Source organism: Benincasa hispida, chromosome 2, assembly GCF_009727055.1.
Source record: "Benincasa hispida cultivar B227 chromosome 2, ASM972705v1, whole genome shotgun sequence".
NCBI classification, from domain to species: Eukaryota; Viridiplantae; Streptophyta; class Magnoliopsida; order Cucurbitales; family Cucurbitaceae; genus Benincasa; species Benincasa hispida.
Genome location: NC_052350.1, coordinates 41896969 through 41921402, shown reverse-complemented (window position 1 = coordinate 41921402; position 24434 = coordinate 41896969). Strand labels below are relative to the sequence as shown.

Genomic DNA, 24434 nt, shown 5'->3' with positions numbered 1-24434 from the left:
TCAAAATTTACATAATTAATGACATTTGTATAAGTTTGGGGATCAATTTATCATTTATGGGTCAGATTTCTATAATTATTGTAATATTGATGACCCAATTTTAACATTTGTAAAAATTTAAGGGTTCAATTTTTACAATTAAAAGTTTGGAAGTATAATTGTAACTGGCACGATACTTTCAATTAAACCAAAAAGAAAAAAAAGAAAAGAAATAAGAAAAAAAAGCAGAAGAAGCGCGTGAATGAAATGAGAGTGGGAGTGTGTCTTTACAAGTATTTGAAAGGGCACCCGTGTAAGGCACGTGACACTTTTTTGTTGTTTTAAAATTACAAAAAAATATCCAGCAGAGAATTTCGTTTTCGTTTTCGTTTCGTTTTCAATTCCCTTTTTTAGTGTTCGTCCATAGCCATCCAAAATCTGATTCTCTTCGTCTCTTCTTCTCTTCTTCTTCTCCACTCACTCACTCCACATTTTTCCAATTACCCATTACCCTAATCCTTCCTCTGATGACGACGCCGTCGTCGTTCGCCGCCTCCAACTCTGCCGTCTTCGCCGATCAGACGGTTCAGATTCCTACCTTCCATGGCCTTAAATCCACCACTTCCCTTGCTTTAGCCAGACATGTCCGCTTCTTCCCTCCTTCTGCTTCCCCTTCTTCCTCCTCTTCCCGCCCTCTGCTTGTTCGAGCTGTCTCCACGGTACAACCCATCTCCCCCCTTTTCTTCTCTGTTTCCCCTTTCTACTCTTTCAATCTGATTTTGGGGTTCTTTCTGCTCGGGATCTTTGTAATTGTTCTAGTTGAATGTGATTTTATTTTGATTTCGTCTAATTTTTTGTTTCCCTTCTCTAACTTTAACGCTGTTCTGTTTTAGATTGAAACAAATGCAGAAATGATTTTGTTTGTTTTATACTTTCTTTTTGGATGGTTCGGCTCAGAAGGCTTATTTCTGTTTTCTCCTTTATTCGAGGAACTAAATTCACGAGAATTTAAGTTGGGGTGTTTTCTCTTCTACCGAATGTGGGTTCCCCTGAATTTGTTGTAGTTGGGAAAGTGTGTGCGTTGGAAGTGAAGTTCATCACTAATTGCTGTATGGTGTTGAAAGATTTGCTTTATTGGATTCCATCATGCTTCATTTGTAATCGAATCTATTCTGTTTTTTATTTTTGTTGGTTCCTAAAAGTATTTTTTTGGATGGGTTCTCCTTTACTTTCTGCTTTACCATGGCCACACGTTTGTTGATTATCTTAAAAAATAAGCCAGATGTTTCTTTCATTCTTTGCATTTCTCTGTATTGTTTACCCATTCCACGGAATTACATGAAGACTGTCAGTATAGTTCTTTTGATTCACGTATTTCTGTTATCTGGAGATATGTTTTGGATTAATAAGGTGAATTTTTAATGAGCTAGGTTCTTATTCTGTAAAATTTATGGCTTAATTTGCAGCCAGCGAAGCCAGGGGTTGCAGCTGAGCCGAAGCGTAGTAAGGTTGAAATTTTCAAAGAACATAGTAATTATATTAGATATCCTCTAAATGAGGAGTTGTTGACGGATGCCCCTAACATAAATGAGGCTGCCACACAATTGATCAAATTCCATGGGAGCTATCAGCAGTATAATAGGGAAGAGCGTGGACAGAGGTCTTATTCGTTCATGCTTCGTACCAAGAATCCTTGTGGGAAAGTGTCAAACCAGTTGTACTTGACAATGGACGATCTTGCTGATCAATTTGGAATTGGTACGCTTCGTCTAACCACTAGGCAAACATTTCAACTACATGGAGTTCTCAAGAAGGATCTGAAGACTGTTATGAGCTCCATTATTAGAAGCATGGGTTCAACACTTGGTGCTTGTGGTGATCTGAACAGGAATGTTCTTGCTCCAGCTGCTCCACTCATGAGAAAAGATTACCTTTTTGCACAGAAAACTGCAGAAAACATTGCTTCTTTGTTAACTCCTCAATCAGGATTTTATTACGATATGTGGGTAGATGGGGAGAGATTCATGTCAGCAGAACCTCTGGAAGTCGTGGAGGCACGTAATGACAATTCTCATGGAACGAATTTTCCAGATTCTCCTGAGCCTATTTATGGAACTCAATTCCTCCCTCGAAAATTTAAAATTGCAGTGACTGTGCCAACTGATAACTCTGTAGATATTCTCACAAATGATATTGGCGTTGTTGTCATTTCTGATGCTGAAGGGGAGCCTCAAGGATTCAACATATATGTAAGTGGATTCAGGGCATACAGAGATTAGAAATTTGAAGTTGTTATTACTTTTGTTTATTTGATAAAATTTCCCATGTCCCTGTAGTTTTTTGCTTAATAATTTCTGCTACAGGTTGGAGGAGGCATGGGAAGAACTCATAGAGTAGAGACCACATTCCCTCGTTTGGGAGAGCCATTAGGGTATGTTCCAAAGAAGGATATTTTATATGCAGTTAAAGCTATTGTTGTCGCACAACGTGAAAATGGTAGAAGAGATGATCGCAAATATAGTAGACTAAAATATTTGATCAGTTCCTGGGGGATTGAAAAATTTAGGAGTGTCGTAGAGCAATATTATGGGAAGAAATTTGAACCCTTTCGGGAGTTACCAGAGTGGAAGTTTGAAAGCTACTTGGGGTGGCATGAACAGGTTAGTTCTGGACTCTATAAGACATCTATTTTTATTAGCTCTGATATGAATTGTTTCTTCTTTTATCTGCTTAGGTGAAGCCTCATGTGATTTCTTATATTCAGGCTGCAGTACTGAGATGTTCAATTCTATTGGTTTAATATCAAAAATCAAATATTGTTCTTTAGTTTTAGATTATCCATCATCTGTTAGATAGAATTATTGAAACTATATGTTCATGCATGCATAAATGCATGGGTATGTGTGAGCAGTTATTTTGAATGATAATAATCTTCTGTAGACATGGAATGTTGTATTGTTTTTGTCACATTCTTTTTCCAATAGTGAATGTCGTATCTAGGTTGTATATACATTTAGAAAATATATATATTCTATTATAAATTGAATAAGTGTCTTATATTTATATATTGAATTAGGTCCTGGTTTATTTTTATATTTGGGCATATTCATGACAAATGATTTTCGATGTGAATTGTCTTGAATGTATCAATGAAACTTAGCATTATCGTATTCAAAGTAGTTTAAATGTGTATAGTAATTAAAAATGTCAGTCAATGTGATATTGGTCTACTTTGACATGAATATATCATTTGAAATTTAATTTTCCTTTCAGGCAATAATGAATGTTGATAACAACTAGCATCACATACTGTAAATTAAACACAATAGTCAGCAATGTCAAACTTGTTTCTTTAGTGGCCCCAGAAACTACCAGCAAATAAATTATTTCCCTTGAGGGCTAGCTTTAGTCCCTTGGACGTCAACATTTATTGTACACCTTGTTTGAGAATGTTATCTACCTTTCAGGGTGATGGTCACTTATATTGTGGACTACATGTTGATAGTGGTCGTATTGCTGGGAAAATGAAGAAGACTTTAAGAGAGGTGATAGAGAAATATAATTTGGATGTTCGGATCACCCCAAATCAAAACATTATCCTGACCAACATTCGCAATGCATGGAAGCGACCCATTACCACAGTTCTTGCACAAAGTGGTCTGCTGGTATAGTATTATTCTTTGGCACTACTTGGTGATTGAGTTCTCTCTGTAATTATGAACTTAAATGTTTCAACTTGTTTGAACATCTCAATTTACTTTCATAGAATTGATAGTTTTAGCCTCCCAGTCTGTCTATAAAAACAGAGCTGATGTGATATTGAAAGTTGCTTGTGTTGATAAGATACCCGGTGGTAAGGTTCAGTAATATATATGCATGAATCATAACTGGTGCTGAGCTGCTGATGCTAGGATGGTTATAGATTTGTGGTCTATTAACATGGAAGTTGGACTTATGGAGTTGTTTTCCCCATTCTGTTGTGGAACATTTTTTGCTCTTTTGTACTGATTGCTTTTGCATTTACTTGACTGATTATGCTGTACAGCACCCGAGGTATGTAGATCCCCTTAACATAACTGCGATGGCATGTCCAGCTATGCCACTTTGTCCTTTGGCAATAACAGAAGCTGAGAGAGGAATTCCAGATATCCTTAAACGAGTTCGAGCTGTATTTGAAAAGGTATATCATTTGTGGACAACCACAACTACTTGTGTTTTCACACTTTGGCTCAAGATGTGAGGGGGCTCGCCTCTATCCTTATTTACATTGGGAAGAAAATAGCTTGATTTTAAATTTCATTTTCACTCCTTATCAATATCAAGCTATACCAATTTGAGCATTGACCTACCGTGAGGATATAATTGAAAGTGATTAAAGTGACCTACCGTGAGGATATAATTGAAAGTGATTAAAGTGTAAGGGGGCTAAATTGAAAAATTTTAAACCATAGGGACTCAGATTGAAAAGATACCTTGAACATTAGAAACTAAAATATATATTTCAATGAAACATAAGTTTCATGAAAATATAGGCACTAATTGCTGTGTTTTCCTGTTATCAGGTTGGTCTCAAGTACAGTGAATCTGTTGTCATAAGGATAACTGGTTGCCCAAATGGTTGTGCTAGGCCTTATATGGCTGAACTTGGATTGGTAGGCGATGGTCCTAACAGCTACCAGGTATCATGAATTCCAAGCCAATGATCCATCCTAAGTGGAAACTTTTGAGAATGCGTACTTTGATTTTATATCATTGTGAAATTTCAGTTTCTTATGATAAAAAATAATTTATATTTTTGTGCTGCTTCACATATATGTGTGCTTGTCTTGTAACAGATATGGCTTGGGGGAACACCCAATCAAACGTCACTGGCAAGGGCTTTTATGGATAAGGTTAAGATTCACGACCTTGAAAACGTCTTGGAACCTTTATTTTATCATTGGAAGCGCAAACGACACTCTAAAGAATCATTTGGAAACTTTGCAAACCGCTTGGTGAGTGTGTAAAGGGTCTAAAATTTTGAAGAAACATCTTTGGACTCTACAGATATCTTTATAATTGTCTTACTTTTAACTGATAAACTGTGATCATTTTGATTAATGCTCATCAGGGCTTTGAGAAGCTTAAAGAGCTAGTTGAAAAATGGGATGGTCCTGTGCTTTCACCAGCTCGTTACAACCTGAAGCTTTTTGCTGATAAAGATACGTACGAGGCCATGGATGAACTCGCAAAGCTTCAAAGTAAGAATGCTCATCAATTAGCAATGGAAGTCATTCGCAACTACGTGGCTGCTCAACAAAATGGGAGGAATGAATGATTTGGTAAGAGAGATTGTTTAAATTTTGTCGCCTTAGAAGCTGATGTTAAAAGAGTGAACGAGTGTAATAGTCTACTCATTCTCTCCTTGGGCTTGTTACTGTTTTGTAACAGCTGGAATGAATGGATGCTGCTGGATTTGGTATAATTTTGTACCCAAAGCTAATTGTTTGTCTGCATGAGCTTTGTATTTACCGTTTTCTTGGATTTTTGTATCTCATTTTAAGGTTGCTTCTAATAAAATAACCTCCTTTCTGGCTTACTGATATGTAAGTAATGTTTGATTCATGGCTTTGTTGGGTTTTGTTGTTCATGTCGTTTTTGCAAGAGTTGAGAATGTGTCTTGGAAAGAAGTTTTTACAAGAAGAGTTTATTTCTGTTCATGTCGTGTGGGAATTATTGATTTTTGCAAGAAGAGTTCATGTAGAGGTTTTTGTTTGAAAAAAACGTAGATTTCTGATATAAGGTTTTTGCAAGAAGAGTTGATTTCTGTTCAATATAGTAAAAAGAAGTTAAGAGGCAGCGAGTACAGAAAGGAAGAAGAAACTCATTCACAAGTTTTGAGTTTCAGAAGACAGAAGAAGTGCTTTTTTTTCTCTTCAAACATTTAGATATGGTTATGGGTTCAAGTAAGTCTTGTTTAACTTTGGGTGGAGGTGAGATGTTTGGAAAGTTGTGTAGTCGTGGCAAAAATTTAGTATCGATGACCCACTTTCATGGGTCCAAATGAAAAAAAGTAATTTTTTAGAAAATTGTATTTTTTGTTGACCTTTTGCTTACATCATTACATGGTTTAATTATTGTACCAACTTTGAAGTACGTGTAGTGGCCTCAACACTCGCTTCATGTTATTGCTCTGGTTAATTCGACACTTTTTTTCTTCTTGATTCTTGCTCCATTAAAGAGTAAATATGAAAAAAAAGAAAAGAAACTAAACATATTAGTTCAAATTTAAAATATATAGAGCAAGAATGAGTAACGAGCAATAACGGTAACAAGTGTCGAGTTAATAAGAGCGAATAATGATAAGGGAGTATTGAGGGCTACCACACATGCTTCACGAGGTCGTTACGGTAATTTCACCTTGTGATGACACCAGTAGAAAGTAAAAAAAGAAAAATTAGTTTTATAAAAAGTAGACCTTTTTCACTTAGTAAAAAATGTTTGAATATAAGACATGCCAATTGTGAGACTCACGAACTCGTTGGGTCAAACAATGAATGAAGTAGCCACTCCACTTCTCACAACTCGAATACTTTGGACCAAACATACCTTTGTTGATGTTTGATCACTTCAAAAATGTCAGCATTTCTCTTTTACTTTTAGGTGAGGGATGAAGTTGACTTAGAGCATCCGTTCAATTTACTTTATTGTCTTTCTAAATAATATAGACAATTTATTTAACGTGGTTGCTCATAATTACTTTTGGGTGTAGAAGTAAAAAAGATGTCTTCCAAACTTCTAGACATATATCGAGGTACTTTTCTTATTGCGTTATGACAACCTAAATAATTTTTCAATTTCAAGAGGTTGAGTTTGATATGATTTTTGAATGATACAATTTTTTTTTGAGGAGGAGGTTAAACTATAAAAAATACCGTTGAGCTAAAAGATTGGTTTAAGCAGTTATATCTTTGAACTTTGAAATGTTTCATTTTAACTTTTTGGAGTTTGGAATTGTTCAAAACAATCCTCGTAGAACTTTGTTGTTAAATTCATAAGCAAAAACTTTATATCAGCTTATGTGAACTAAACACATACATAAGAAAAATTAAAGATGCATAATACATTTATGAATCATACCTATTGTCGTCTTTCTCCTTTCAATTCAATACTCATTTTTCTTAATAATTTTTTCGCCAGCTCCAACTCCTAAATTTACTACCCTTATGTGTTGTGTTTCTTTAAGCAACAAATACACATATACAAACTTTTCACTCATTAATGAACAACAAAAGTTTTAAAGACTTGTTTTGAAAAAATTTAAACTTCAAATGTTAAGATGACACTTTTCAAAGTTAAGGAGCATATAATTGAAACAAACTCATAGATCAGGTGTATTTTTAATAGTTTTAAAGGAAAAATCGGATTTCTTTAGGAAAAAATATTTAGTTATAGTACGGGATTAAACACAAAAGAAAAACCTTTGCCAAAAAAAAAAAAAAAAAAAAAAAAAAAAGAATATTAATCCACAATAATCAACTATTTCGGTTATTTAATCAACCATTTAAACTTCTTTTACACAAATTTTCTAAAATGAAGTTTCTTAAACTACATTTCATTGATTATAAATTATTTAAAATCATTTTCATATTCAAAATCACTCCTAAAATATTTTTATTCCTTCAAAATCAATTTTAAATTATAAAACTATGTTTATAAATGTAAAATTAAATATTAAATTGATCTTCAATGATTAGAAGTATGTTTCATAATGATTTTGAACCTAACCAAAGTGATTTTTGCAAACTTAGCTTCTCAACCCAATTTTTTTAATCCTAACCTCTAAATGATTTACTTAAAACTCTCTGTGTTTAAGCATCAATAAAAAACAAGTTTCAATGGCGCGCAATGAATCTATCACTAAGACCTTTGATTACGCGGTTACTGGGACGTATGCACTAAAGGGTGTCTAAACTTTCCTAATACTTTTAGTGACATTTTTGGCTTTTAACAGCGCATTTTTTGCGTCACTGAAAATTAAATTTTCTTGTAATGTGAACTTGCTAATCCTCGCTCACTTTTTGATGTTGAGTCATGTCAAACTCGTTGTAGATAAAACAGTAAGTACTCTCTTAGAAACTACTTTCAATTTGAGTCATGGCAAAAGGCCCCCTGATGTATAGAATGTGTGTTACAAAGCCATGAAAAGTGGTTTCAAGATAGAAGATTACTTGCCTTTTTGAACTTTTAAGAATTTTGTTTATAATTATCCATGCAGACTTGATAATATTGAAGAATTAGTACTCAAAAAGACTCAATTGAGATTTTCAATTTTTAGGTTTTAATTTCACATAAGCGTCCATGAAAATATCGATGAAATCTCAATATCCTATTTATTTAGAGCATACTAATTAGTGAGTTAGTATTTTACCCTTATATATATTTTTTGAGTACTTATTATTACTATATATTTAAAAGCTTAATTTATTAATATGTCATAATTTGAGCGCAACAAAGTATTTTTGTATTTCAATGCTCCAAATGTAGTATACATAGGAGAAAGATTCAAAACATAAAAGAGAAGAATTATAATAACAATAAAATAAAATCATTAACGATTTTACAGTTAATTAACATATTTACAATCCATTGAGGGTCTTACATATATCATAAATGATCAATTGACTTTTAATGTTGAGGTAGAGTTTTTGAATAAACAAGAATCTATCCGATAAAAAATTGAAAGTTTAAAGATATATCTAACATTTTTAAGATCATTGAAGGAGTTGAAAGTTTAGGGATATATTAGAATTTTTCTATAAAAAATTCTAGACTTAATAAACACAAACATAAATAAAAAAATTTAAGACTAAACTTATAATTTAACCTAAAATTTAGGTTAGAATTATAGATCCAAAAGACTATGTTGTAGAGTTTGTGGATGAAAGACGACAACATGTAGACTTTAGGTTAGAATGTAGTATCAATGTCACAAATATAAAAAAAAGATGTGCTATGAAGTTGTAGCGTATAAGGTTTTTGGTGTCGAAGTTGTTTCAAACATTGTGCATGGCAATTGTGAGACAAGCTCGATAACGAAAATTACTTTTGTCATTGTAAAAAAGAGTGAGAAACATTTTTAATCTCCACATTTAGTGGAACATGCTTTATATCTCTAGTGTTTGGATTTCTCTCTTCTCTATTACCTTGTTTTATTTATTAACTTGATATAACTAATAAGCTTGTGTTGTTTCTCTTGTTTGTAACATTGTACTTGATTAGTGCGTTTTCAGATTCATCTCTTATGTTTTTCAATGACCAAAATTATTTTTGTCATTGTAAAAGTCAATTTCCTTTCATATAATGATGTTTCGCAAGTGTTGAAATTAATTTTGGAAAATCTAAAAAATCATTTGAACTTGATTTTTAAATAATTAATTGAGAGGTGATTGTTGGAATCACAATGAAAGAGTTGCCCTCATAAATGTTGAAAGTTAAAGCATGTTTTAATTTAAGATAAGTTATACATGAATTGAGACATTTGAGAGTTATATATATTAAGAAAGTTGGTGGGCTCATATATTGGAGAGTTAGATATATTCATGAATTTAAATATGGACTTTAAATGATTCAAGTGTTTAATTAAAGTGAGAGTTACATATCTAGATTTTTCTATGACAATTCTATAAATAAGATTGGTTTTTGCATTGTTTTAAGCAAGTGTGTGGAGAAGAAAACATAAAGATAGTTTAAATAAGAGGTCTTTTTATTTCATCTTAAATATTCTTTTGTTGATTATTTATTGAAAAAAGACTTAGTTGCTCCCTGTGTTGCACATATGCAGCCCAATAAAATTCTGATACCTGGTAAATAATTTTTTTCTTTGTGTATAAAAAAAGAGGATGTAAATGGTTAGGTACAACCTAGGTTGCACCTAAGCATTACTCTTATTTATTTGTGAGTGTCTATCACATGCTTGTAACAATAAGAGGCTGTTTTTAGATATAGAGAAATGAACCAAAATATTTACAAAATATAGCAAAATTTTAGAACTATCAATAATAGATATTGATAGATACTGATAGACTTCTATCAATGTTTTTCAGTAACATTGATAGACATTGATAGAAGTCTATCAGTGTCTCATTGATAGTTCTAAAATTTGCTATCTTTTATAAATATTTTCAACAGTTTTATCATTTGAAATAATTTTCCAACAATAAATTCATTTTTTCAAAAGCTATTTTAAATGTTGAAAAACATTCAAACTTTTATTTTTTCTTTTAAAATAAACACTTAGAAAAAAACCAAACATATCCTAAATCTTTTTGGTAATGTATTGCCAAAAGTCCCTTAGCTTCTAGCTTCTGCTGAATTTTGCTGTGACATATTATGAATCTTGTTGAAAAAGAGCTCTATCTTTAGACTCTAACTGCATAAGTGGCAGAGAATCTAAAGATATGGAAATGAAAGTTGGAATGGTTGAATGTATAAGTAAGGTACATGGAAAAGACAACTCTTTGTAACTTCTTTAGTTCATCTTATAAGCAAAGAGTTGAGTTCAAAAGGGAAGTTTATGGGCCATTTGGTTGATGGGGGTTCACTTATGCTATTTATATTTATTAGTGTCTCGTTTGATAACTATTTAATTTGTATCTTTCTTAAGTACAATGGTTAAATTCCTAGCCAAATTCCAAAAACACAAATAATTTTTTGAAAATTACTTTATTTAGTTGTGAAAGTAGTGTCCATAGGTTTAATTTTTAAAATAAAAACAAAAAAACAAAATGGTTATCAAACATGGTTTAAGTAATTGGTTTTTTATTATTTTTTAAATTAAGTTTATAAAACATAAGTTATACCTAATATTTCTTTTCTAGGATAATTGTAATAGAAAAAAAATCAGAAAAAATATCTAAAAACAAAACACCTCCATTTGCAAATACAGTAAATATTGACCAATCAACTATTAGATTGTTTTAAGATTCTAAGTTTGCCCTTCGTACATTAGGGCATTATCTTCTTCTTCCCTTTCTATTTTTTTCCTATTTTTGATTGGTGCAGGAGCCGGAGTTAGAGTCACGCGTGGGTGGCAACGTCAGTGGTGCAGCTGGAGGAGTTGCTGGTGGTGGGTTGCAGGTGGAGGAGTCACTAGTGGTGAGGAAGTTGGAGGTGGACAAAAATTTGTAAATATAATGTCGATGAATTCTCAAAATTAGGGCACAAAAATTTGTAAATATTAAATACATGAACACAGCGACCAAATTCTCAAATTTGAAACTTAATTGAAACTTTCGTACGTTGAAATCAGAGAAACTTAAAACCTTTTTCTTAAATTCTCATTAATGAGTTGCCCCAATAAATAGGCAATTAAAGTACAGTTGGCAGGAATAACCAATAACAAAAAAAAATAACCATCTAACCAATTGTAAAACTAATTCTAATACTCCCCTCAAGATGGAGAATGAACATCAATAATTCCCACCTTGTCTAATAAAGAAGTAAAAGAAAAATATGGTAATGATTTGGTAAAAATGTTTGCCAACTGAGCATTAGAACGAACAGGAAGAAGTTTGATATCACCACGAGTAAGATGTTCGCGAACAAAATGACAATCGATCTCAATAAGCTTCGTCCGCTCATGAAAAAATGGATTAGATGCAATATGAACAGTAGATTGATTATCGCAAAATATAAGAGCAGGAATAGAAGAAGAAACTTGAAGATCTTTAAGAAGTTGAAGAATCCACACAATTTCGCTTGTGGTGACAGCCAAGGCTTGATATTCAGCTTCAGCAAAAGAGCGTGACACTGTTGTTTGTTTCTTTGCCTTCCAAGCGACCAATGAATCACCTAAAAAAACACAAAAACCAGTTGTGGACTTTCTGGTATCTAGACAAGAAGCCCAATTAGCATCAATAAAGGCCGAAAAGAAGAATCAGCTTTATGAAAAATGCCTTTGCTTGGACAACCTTTCAAATAACGCAACAGAGAATGAACAATAGATAAATGTGGATACCGAGGCTGTGACATAAATTGACTTAGCTTGTGAACAACAAAAGTAATATCAGGTTGAGATACAGTCAAGTATAATAGGTGACCAATCAACCGCCGATATGTGGATGGATCTTCCAACCATTCTTGGTCCAACTGAAGCTTAAGATTAGGATCTAATGGTAAGGAACATGGCTTGGCAGATAGAAAACCAGTATCTTCAAGCAACTATAAAGTATAGTATCGTTGAGACAAAGAAATACCTTTTGAAGATTTTACCAACTCTAGCCCCAAAAAATAATGCAAATCTCCTAAATCTTTAAGCTTGAAGGTCTTATCAAGATGAGTTTTCAGCTCAGTAATAGCAGATAGAGAAACCCCAGTAATTATAATGTCATCCAAATATACAAGCAAAACAAGAAAATGAGAACTAGAACCTCTTGTGAATAGAGAATAATCGGACTTGGATTGAGAGAAACCAAGTAACAATAAAGCATTAAATTTTTTTTTAAACCATTGACGAAAAGCTTGATTCAAACCATATATTGACTTGTGTAATTTACAAAAGAGACGCTCCCCCTTAATTGGAACATGATCATGCTTGTAGCCAAGAGGCAAATTCATGTAAACTTCCTCTATTAAATCACTGTGTAAAAAAGCATTATTCACATCAAGTTGAACTACGTCCAATTAAGAGAAGCAGCAAGAGTAAGAAGTATCTTGACTGTCACCAATTTAGCCATTGGAGAGAAGGTCTCAATGTAATCTAAGCCCTCTTGTTGAGATCCTTTTGCAACGAGATGAGCTTTATAACATTCAACAGATCCATCCGATTTATGCTTGACTTTATACACCCACTTGCATCCAATAGAATGTTGTCCTGGAGAAAGAGAAGTGACAGACCAAGTGTTATTGGCTTCCAATGCTTTTAATTCATCATCCATGGCAAAATGCCAATAAGGAAAGGAGACAGCCTGATGATAAAACTGTGGTTCATATTCAGAAGAGACACTCAAGACAAAATGTCGGTAAATAGGGGAAAGTTTATCATATGATATAACCGAAGTCAAAGGATATCGAGAGCCAGTTGGTTCCATAAAAGTGGCTTGTAAAAGGCTACAACGATATTGCCTTAAATAAGAAGGAAACTTTGTTACTCTGGTAGACCAACAAGGAATAATGCTGTCATTATCAGGAACACCACTAGAGGAACCACCAAGACAACAATCATCCGAAGTATCATGAATATCAGACGAAGAAGGTCTAGTGTCAATAACAATAACATCATTATTTAAAGAAGCTGTAGGCATATCATCATTATTATTCACAGTAGGACTATCATGACAAACAATAGGTGATGTGGCTACAAGATCATGAAGAGAATGTCTATTCACATCAGTAGAAACAACATTAGATAATGAAGTAGACAATATCCTTGGTAGTACCAAATCTGGAAAGTTATCTACGGCTTTGTTTTGATCAGTGATATTGTGAAAAGGAAACATATGTTCATGGAAAATGACATCCCTTGAAATGAAAATCTGTTGCTTTTCAATATCATAAAGTCGATATCCTTTAATCCCTGGTGGATAACCCAAAAATACAACAAGAATTGTACGAGGATGAAACTTCAACCGTTGGTTTGTTAATGTAGAAGCAAAACATAAACAACCAAAAGTTCGAATAGAAGAATAATCAGCATGTTGTCCATATAAATGAAAATAAGGAGTATGCCACTTTAATAAAGGAGAAGGAATTCGATTGATGAGAAAGCAAGCAATGAGAACACATTCACCCCAAAACTTAATAGGAACATAGGACTGAAATAGTAAAGATCGAGCAACATTCAAAAGCTGTTGGTGTTTTCTTTCAACCACAGAATTTTGTTCTGGACGAGTAACACAAGAATACTGATGTCGAACTCCTTTAGTAGCAAAGAAATCATTAAAAGGAAGTTCTGGGGCATTATCATACCGAAACTGTTTAATAGATGCATTAAATTGATTCTCAACAAGTTTGAAGAAACGTGGAACAATGACTAATGCATCTGATTTTTGTTTCATAAAAAAAACCCATGTATTTCGGGAATGATCATCAACAAGTGTTAGAAAATATCGATAACTAGAATGCTTAGGATTCTGATATGGTCCCCAAATATCACAGTGAACAAGATCAAACATATGTGAAGATACATTGTTATGAGATATGAAAGACAACCTTTTCTATTTTGCAAGAGGACAAATCATACAAGTAGAAACATTATTATGCTGAAGTTTAAATGGTAAAACATCTTGTAAAGCAGATAAGTGTTTGTGAGATGGATGATCCATTCTATTATGCCAAAGATTAATATTCTCCATATGAGAAACAGAAGAGCACATAGAATCATAGAAATTTTCAGATGATTTATGTTAACTTATCTGCAACTTATAAAGCCCCTACCAAAGATCAGCCTTCCAATCATCTTCATGGTTGACTTATCCTGAATAATACAGGAATTTCCAACAAACTTAACAGCAATGGACTTATCAGCCGTTAAGGCACTTATAGAAATCAGATGATAGTAGAAACTAGGAACGAACAAGACATTGTGGAGCATTGAGATGAGAATCAATCCGAATATCACCAATAAAATCCACATTGATACAAGACTGATCAGGCAAAGTAACGCACATCCCAGATACAGGCATGAGATGAGAGAAAAAATCTTGACAAGAACAAATATGTGCAATAGCACCAGAGTCGACTATCCAAGCAGCAGATAAAGGAGAAACAGAACATGTACCTACTACATGAGAAGTGATAACATCAGAATCAGAGGTGGACTTGATTTTGAAAAGATGTGTCTGAGAAAAGCTTAGCAAACTTTGATATTGTTCAGCCGTAAAGCCAGGAATAGAACTTGAAGAAGTTGTAGAAGAGGATTCAGGCTTAGCTGAGGCATTCTTCTGATTCTTTATCCAGGAGGAAATCCATGTAATCTATAACATTTCTCAACAGTATGACCGGAAATGTTACAATAGTGCAAATCATACGATCATTTTTCTTAGAATTAGAAGAAGTTGATGTGGACTGAGCACTTGAATTAACAGAGGAAGAAGTAGGGGAAGAAGAGTTCTTGACTAGGAGAGCTGTAGCGGATGAAAAATTTGTTGATGAAGGTGCAACAGAAGCATGTTGTTCAACTTCTTGAGCAACAAGATAAAAGGCTCTTTGTAAAGAAGGCTCAAGTTCCATTAACAAAAGTTGTGTCTGAATCTGGCTAAAAGAACCATTCAAGTCCATGAGGAAGGTCATTACATGCTCGGTTTGGAAGTAGTTAACCAAATCTTTGACTCCTTCATAGGTATAATGACCACAGGTGCAAGATGGATGATAAGAGGCGAGTTCATTCCACAACGTCTTCATTTTTGTGAAATAAGTCGTAACAGAGAGCTGATTTTGAGAAAGAGTCGATAACTCTTGACGAAGTTGAAAGATTCGAGGTCTATTCTTATATTGGTATCGTTGTTGAAGATCAAGTCAAATGTCCCTTGCTGAATCAGAGATATTAACACTTACAGAGATCTCCTTCGAGAGAAAGTTGAGAATCCAAGCCGTAACCACACTGTTACAAATAATCCATGAATTTCGTAAATCGCCATTAGGTTTGGACAAACTTCCATCAACAAAACCAAGCTTGTTCTTGACCATGAGCTCTAGAATCATAGCACGACTCCATGATGTATAGTTTGATTCTATCAATAAATCTGAAACAAGAATGAGATTTGTGCTATCAGAATGATGAAGAAAGTATGGGTTCAAATATTGGTCAATAACGGAGGAAGGAGATGAAAGGTTGGCCATTAATGGCGAAGTAAAAGTGTTATCGGGAAGATCAATCATGGGAAAGAGGAGAAGAAAAATGAAAAGGCTCGAGAGAAGAAAATGACATCTGATACTATATTGGAACTAGAGAAACTTAAAACCTTTTTCTTAAATTCTCATTAATGAGTTGGCTCAATAAATAGGCAATTAAAGTACAATTGGCAGTAACAATCGATAACAAAAGATAACCATCTAACCAATTCTAAAACTAATTCTAATATCGTAATGGCTTTTTTGATGACATTCTCGTAGATGATATCTGTCACACCCCGTTCCAGATGTCCCTTCTAACCTAGAACGAAGCGTGAAGACATTAAACTTCACTTCTCTCTATGACATCTAACGTCCCAATTCTTAACATATCCTGTACTCAAGATCAAACCCAAACTTCCAAAACCCATTTCCAAAAATAATCTATGTTCATTGACAGAGTTTAGGAATTTGATTTAGTTTAAATCATAATATTGTTTAAAGAGATATATAGACCAATAGTACGGATTATTTTGAACAAAACCTCCCATGACATGTAACTCACAAGTTCTAGCTGTTCTGGAATATTCTCAAATACATGCACAAACAATACAACAGATGTTTAATAACACTAGTGGCATTTGGCGGCTCAGCAGGCACTAGGAACTTGTTGCTACCTAGGGTGGGGAAAAACATAAAACATGGAAAGCATGAGCTAAAGCCCAGTGAGTTGTAGTTTAATATAAACATAAGCTATCGCTTTCTAAATCATCAATAAAGTTTATCAAATCATTCAGTAAACCATTGAACAAAGTATAAAAGATTGAACAGCATCTCAAACATGTGCTAGTAAAAAAAAGTGGCATGATCAACTCTCATAAGCACATTATAAAGCATTCAGTCGTTATCAGAAAACCACACCAACTTTGTATCCAAATACTCGTTTACAACAACGGGTTACTCTGGACAAAGAATGCCCTCTGCGGTATAAACCAAATCACAAGGTCATATGTGCACGCAGAGCTATCTCAAGGCTAAGCATAAATACACACCACAGGTCCAGGTTACTCTGGACTCCCCGGTATACTCTGACCACATTTGACCCTGGTGGTAGCCTCTTGATAGCCTGGGTGGCGCTTCAGGTGCAGGTTCCTCTGGACTTCCCGGTATACTCTGGCCACATCTAATCCCGTTAGCCCCCTGATCACCTGAGCGATGCTACTGAAACATATTCAAGTAGCATGTAAAAATAACCATCTCTCGGGTACAAGAATTAGTAGTTTGAAACCACTTTCATAAAAATTCAGCATTTTTAAATTCAACATCAAGAGGTTTTCATATAAAACCATACAAGTCACAATTGTGTAAACTATGGTTCCAAACTACATTTTGATAAATCAAGATTGTATACAACCATCGAAAGTTTAGAAATCATGATTTAAACATTTTTGAAATATCAGTCAAGTAAAACAGATCATGCCATCACATTTCATAAATCATAACATACTATAATATATAATTAATTTCTCAAAACATTCAAAAATAAACCACTCATTGTTAATCGGCTCCTCCTCATAATTTCGGTTTCTCCATCTCCCGTTTATCCTGAAATTATATTGATAATCCTCTAGTTATCCTCCACATGACCATAATCCAATTATTTGAAAATTAATCTTCAAGTATAACCAATTTCACTTAAACTTTTGTCAAATCCCTAATTTGATCCAAGATAGAGTATGATTTGTAATTTGGTCCTTCAATTGCTCTAAAATTAACTCAAAACCTTAAAATTAATCTTCAATAAAAACTAATTCTGTTTCAATTTTCCTTAATTTTTTTCATTAACCCTAATTAGGGTTTACTTCAAATTAACCCCTTAATCAACTTCAACGTTGACTTAGGATCCTAATTTCAGGTTTAAGGTATCATAACAATACCAATTGGATTCCTAATTATGCCCGAGAACACCTTAATAACCTGAAATTGATTTTCCAGCTTTTAATGACGGACAATAGATGACAGACAGAAGTCAAACAGTAAAGTCAACTCTTTCTTCAACCTCCAGCCCAGAAATTTCCAGATTTGATCTCTGTTTTTCGGTGAGCGTTTCAGACTTAAATTTATCATTTTCCGGCCATTTAAAGATTAATTAGCATATAAAAACCTTTTACCCATTCTCTTAATTAACTTACCTCAAAGTTTGGACGTCCGAATTGCCCTAGAACTCCCGGAATCGACCAAACTCTCCACGGTACCCCTGTTTTTCCGGCGAGAAAAAACAGAATTTTCGGAACTTAAATTCAGAAATTTCAGCCAATAACGATCAAATAAAATACCATAGAAGTCTATAAGGGCCTTATAAGTAACTTAAATTTAAATTTAGAGCTTCGAATTAGCCTCTAACTCCACGAATTTGCTAAAAACCTGAGCATCCTCTGTTTTCCCGATAACTCTAGCGCTACTGTTTTTTTTATTCGTTTTCCTTACTTTGTCGGCCAAATTTCTTCAAATCAAGCCTCCCAAGAGCTTCTTCTTTACTTACTCTTTAATTTTCTTTCATTTTGCCCAATTTCCCTTCACAAGAACGGCCGTAATTCGAAAACAACTTTTTCCTCTTCTTCGGTCAGCCAAACTCAAAAAAATTCAAAATTCCCTTTTTCTCTTCGTTTTTCAGCTTCCAGTTTAACACGTGCCCAGATGATTAATCCTTAACCTCAAAGCCATCAAATGAGAAATTTCAATAGAAAGCACCTCAATTTTCCCAAAATCTCTCAAAATCTTTTTTTTCCTCTTCCTCTCGGTTTTCCTATTAATTCACTAGTTTCCAGTCAAAATTAGCTGTAACGTCCTTTAAGAAAAATGTTAATAAACCTAACTTACTAATCTCAAAATATCAGCTTCAAATTCGATTTCTATAACTCGAAAACTTCAAAACACTGAACCCTACTCAGACTGTCCAAAATTCAGTCTTAACTCAACTTTTCCTTTAAATTTCCTTTGATTTTCAACTAGCTTTTGCCAATAAGTCTTAAGCAAGCCAAATTTACTTTTAAAACTCATAAATTACCAAAATTTCACCACATTTCAAGATGTTGACTTTTTTTTACTATGACTTTGACCATTTGACATTTGACTTTTACAATGGACTTTGACCTATCCCGGACATGTCAAATTCATCATCGAATTTACTTTACATGCTTAACTAGGTTCGTTACCTCAAATTGTTCCTCTAATCCTTATCTTCTCTTTCTAAATGAAACAAACGTCAATCCAAATATTTTTAGTTTTAATTATAAATCTTAACAACAGATCCACATTAAACTTTATCTCAAGTCCCCGAGTTCAATCTCAACTATGTGCTTCCTAATATCCCAAAAAAAAGTAGAAGAAGAGCGGGCTTACAATGTCAGTGAATTCCTTGCCGGAATCGTCATTGGCAATGCTCCAAACGACAAGGTAGTTGAAATGACTCCGTGTTTGCGGTGATAGTTGTTGTTGATTAAGGCAGCGAAAAGGTAGATTGAGTTAGGTTTTGGCAATGATGTAGAAGGTTTTCAGCATTAAGCTTCAAGGTAGATCAATTTGTTTTCTTGATATTTCTCAAATTGAAAGCTATCATTGATAGCAACTACCAGTGATAATATTTGAGAGTAACTATTAGTGGTAGTAACTGATAGCACGTTTCTCAAATTGAAAGCTATCACTGATAGCAGCTATTAGTGATAACAACTGATAGCAACTATCAGTGGCTAGCATTATTACTGATGTCATGGATAGCTTTCAATTTGAGAAAACAGGAAAGAAGCGTGCGAGACGGTGGACTGGGCATGGGCTTGTTAATCTTTTACCAATTTTTGTACTATATATGCAATTATTTTATCCTTCTACTATATACTCTATTATCTTGGGCTTGATGCCACTTATGCAACTAGTTTTTATTTATTTTTTATTATCTTAGCAAGTAGGGTTGTAGTTTTGAAAAACTTGTTTTTATTTTTAAGTTTGATTGAAAATTTAAATCTTTATTTATGAAGAATGAAAAACATAGTAAAAAAATGACAAAACAAGTACAAATTTTATAAATGAAATACCAAAACCGCTCATGCTATTGCAGCTTTGGCTTTCTCTCAAGGCTATTCTTTGATCTAGAAAGAGAATTTTTCCGATAGTATTCTTCCCTTCATTCTCGACGAGGTGTGTTAGGAGTAAAGGTCTATGGTGGCTGTTTGCATTTGGTAACAATTTTAGTTTTAGATATCTGTTTTTGAAATTTATATTTTTTTTCTCTCAAATTCTCTATTTTGGTTTTTACCTACCTTGAAAACACTTGAATTCTAGTCAAATTCTATAAATACCAAGATGTTTTTGAAAACTACATGAAGGGGCAAATACCAATTTATACCTTAAACTTCGGGGGTTATATCAATTAAAACCTTAAACTGATATTTGTATTGATTTAAACTCTGAACTTTTGTAAGTGTATCTATTTACACCTTTCAAATTTCTTTTGATGAATATTATATGAAATTTATGATTAGATTAAATTAAACTCCAAAATTTTCATAAGCCAATCAAATTAGACATTTCATTATAATTATCTTTGAAAATTAATACATTAATTCTCTAACGTGTGTGCACTTCTTCAAATGTCAGTTTATAAAATGGACAAGAGGAGTAAATGCATAGATGATTATCAAAGAAAATTTTAACTAAGAGTCTAAATTGACTCATTTATGAAAGCTTAGGAATTTACTAATGTAACTATAAGTTTCACACGAAGTTTACTAAACGAAACATAATGAATGGTGTAAAAATTGATACACTTACAAAAATCTAGAGTTTGAATTCATACAAATTAAGTTTAAATTGAAATAAATCGTAGAACTTGGCTGTTGGATAACAAAATATAGAAATTTATAAATTGAAGTAATGTTTATAGACTTACTTTTCAAAAACAAAAACAAAAAACTAAATGATTATCAAATACATGTCCTAAACTAATGTTGTGTCTATATTTGATACACAAGTTTATCTATCTAGTTACTAATTAACCTAGGTAGAGTCCAAAAGGAAGCACAAGACAGTTCTACAAGTTCTTGGAAAAATCTTGACCCTCTTTTTGACTGGGAATTTGAAGAGATAAAAGAAATAAATGAAAACAAAAAGATAACCAATAAGAAAAGTAAAAGGACACCATATGAGGTGAAAGGGTAAAGAGACCCCATGATGGATGTATTTAGAATTTGGACTTTAGTTATTGCACTTCCTGTGAAATGAGGTGAAAGGTTCTCTCTTTATCAAAGGAACTGTGTTTTTTAAGTGTCCTTTTTATATATTATAAGAAATGATGTCCTTCAAGATGGTAGATTACAAATTTAGTCAAATCATATAAAGCATTTGGAACTTGCATTGCAAGTTCAAAGATTAATTCTCACAAATTATCCCCATTTTAGCATTGAAACTTGCATTGCAAGTTCAAGATTTGTCATCTTCTCAATATTTTCTTCTCTCAAATCAATCAAATCAATCAACATGGTGTATCTTTTTATCTAGGGTCTAAATAAACACTTTCAAATTCAATAGCTTAGATTTGATATATATTAGAATATGATATTTAATATCTTTATACACATAGTTTGATTTACTAAACTCAACAAAAACACATGAATAGTTAAACGTTAAAATATCTCGAACCTATTTTGTATTTGTATTTATATTACTTATGTTATTTACGATTTTGGTCTTATGATTGAAAGGAGTGCATTATATATAAGCTCTATAACACTACAGGCGCCTTCACAATCTGTATTTTCTTATTTTCTCTCTAATAAAATTTGATCTCATGTTGGTGGAGGTAGTTAACATACTGTTAATGAACCATATAAATCTCTGTGAAGTTAACACATTGTTTGGTCAATTGAAATCAAGAGAAGGATCTAAATCGATATATTTACAGAAGTCTAAGTTTCAATTATTAATTTAGAATTTCAATTAATATAACCTAAAATTTAGGGGTATAAATGATATTCCCCAAAGAAAAAATCCCAAATTTTAGTTTTTAATGTTAAAATTTTGGCAAATGAAAAAGGAGACTTTTTTAAAAGTCTTATTTTTCTTATTCATCTATTGTGAAAACTAACCCATCACACTATAAATTCTCATAACATGCATCTTCCTCCACACAATTATGGTATTGAAATATCATAGCTAGAGAGATAAACTCACCAAGACTTATTTATAATCCTCACACACTTTGTAAGTTGTATTCCTCCCAACCCAACACACTTGATCTTCAACACAAAATTCCCATTTTACCCTCTTGCAAAAATGGCAAACCTTTTCAAGTGTGGGAGAAGTTCATGTTCAAAATCATCCTCATCCCACTCTTTAGACAAAAATGAATATGGCAAAGTGGAGAAAGGCAAAGATCTTCTTACATGGAACATCCCAACACTCCCCACTTCCAAAATCTACAAAACAAACCTCCTTTCTCACTTCTCATCTCAAAATTCCCTCATCAAAACCAAACAAGGAAAAGGCTCTATAAACCAAGGTGGTGGATTTCTAAACTTGTTTCAAGAAGATGACTTGTGGATCAGAGAAGGCAACTACGCATGGAGCCTTTCGAACAAGTACCACTCGATCCACATTGGAATGGTTCAAATTGGAGTTAAAGCCATAACAAGAAAGCCCTTAAATGCCAAAGTGCTTTTGTGTCTTAGAGATGCAAGACATGGCAATTTACAAGACTCTCTTTTAGGGATGGTGGAAGCCAATTTGAGTGATGGCCCTTTTTATTTCAATGTCTTTCCTAACATTGTGGAGCCTCTAATTGAGTCTGATCAATTGAGGAATATGTTGTTTTTGAATCTTAAAGTTAGAGACTTTGAGCTCCTCCCTCAAGGTCCCAAGAACATTGTTTTGATGTATAGGATTTGTTACAAAGCCATAAAACGTGGGTCCAAGACACGAGCTTTGCTTGAGAGTCCTTCAAATCGAAAAACTGTGTTTTTCCAAAATGATAAGAATGTTTTGGATCAAAGAGTTACAGCGTGGGATGAAGTTCAGGTGCCGGAAAACTGGCCGCCGCCACCGCCCAAACCGGCCACCGTTGAATCCTTGTTCGAGGATGCTTGATGCATACATATGTGTAATTTTAAGCTATGTGTTTGGAATATTGTTTGTGCTTAATTTCTTGGTCATTTTCTGTGTTGTATGTGAAACTTTACTATATGTAACATATTATGTAAGAATATGATGCATAATGTTAGGATTGCCTGTTACTTTGGATGCCAAATGGGTTGAGAATATAATAAAAGACTTTGTGTTTGTAATAAATTTGGGGGAAGATATTGGATTAGTTCTCGAGATTATTTTCTTAATGTCCCCATTCAGGTGGATGGTAGGGAGAGAGTGGGAGAAAAAAATTCCTAGAAGTTGACCGGGGACAAAAAATTTCGTCCCCACTTGTTTAACTCATTTTTAGTTTATAATAATAATTATTGTTGTAAAAATATCTTATTTAAGTTTCAAGTTTTATTGTTTAATTATCAAAAAAATGAATATGTTTGACCGAAACATTTAAATTTAGCTTATACATATAAATAATTCGATAGAGAATTATTCATTTTTACTAAAAAAAAAAAGTTTGAGTAATTTCTCTTTCAATTCAATGAGAATATGATGTATAAGATAATCTACATTATAGAACTCGAGTTTGTATTCATTTTACATTACTTCAATGTTACATGAGACAAAAATGAATTCTTTTCACAGAAATTTTTCTATATTCATTCATGATGTAGTGTAGAGCTTTATATTTGACAATGGTTGAACCACAATTTGGACTATAAGTAAACTTGATTCATTTCTTCCTATTTTCATGAATAACAAAATGCTTTTCCCAATCAAGTTCTTAAGGAAAATTTTAATTCATTGAATAGCTACATAATAACCACATCGTCACTCATAGAAATTTATTCTACCCAAAAATAGTGAAAAATTCAAACTTTAAAGAATTGTTAAATTTCCTATATGTATTGTTTTTGAAAATAATTGACCATATGGAGAATAGAAAAATAGGCGTAGGTGTTTTAGCGAAGTTAATTGATATATAATATGTGAGTGACCAAAAGGTTTGTGATTTGAATTTCCATGTCTTTGTTCCAAACAAATCAAATAAAATTATCCTTTCTCCCAAAATCCCACCAAAAGGTCAAAGTAAATTATCATATACTTCTTTCTAAATGAGTAGAGAAAAATAGAGGAAGATGATGTCACACCCCGCCCCGAGCACGCACTCCTGAGCCCAAGGAGAGGCGTGATGGACCGCAGATACCACCCTTTTGTGATACCTACTGCCCAACTGAACCTCTTTACTATACTCAGTAAACTTTAAGCCAAGGAGATAATAATAACTGATTAAGTAGGCTCATTTTATTCCAACCATGTAATGTTTATACAACTCCAAAACTTAACTGCAAAGTCTACAACATGAAATAACAGAATGAGCTTCACAAAGCTCAGTGAGTGGTAAGTAACTTCTAGAGTCTATTTCAACTCATAATAATAAACATATCATAAATACGAGGTTACATTCAAACCTTAGCCTTGAATGAGTCTGTTCTCAACTCTATCTACACGCA

General features: G+C 33.2%; 1 protein-coding gene across 1 annotated transcript; it reads left to right on the top strand.

The window, feature by feature from the left end:
* Positions 1–362: 362 nt before the first annotated feature.
* Positions 363–5563, top strand: LOC120071307 (sulfite reductase [ferredoxin], chloroplastic). Its single transcript, XM_039023502.1, has 8 exons — positions 363–698; positions 1446–2228; positions 2343–2639; positions 3447–3644; positions 4025–4159; positions 4542–4658; positions 4815–4973; positions 5090–5563. Exons 1-8 carry the CDS (start codon positions 507–509, stop codon positions 5294–5296), a joined length of 2088 nt encoding a protein of 695 aa, XP_038879430.1. The 5' UTR covers positions 363–506; the 3' UTR covers positions 5297–5563.
* Positions 5564–24434: the final 18871 nt, after the last annotated feature.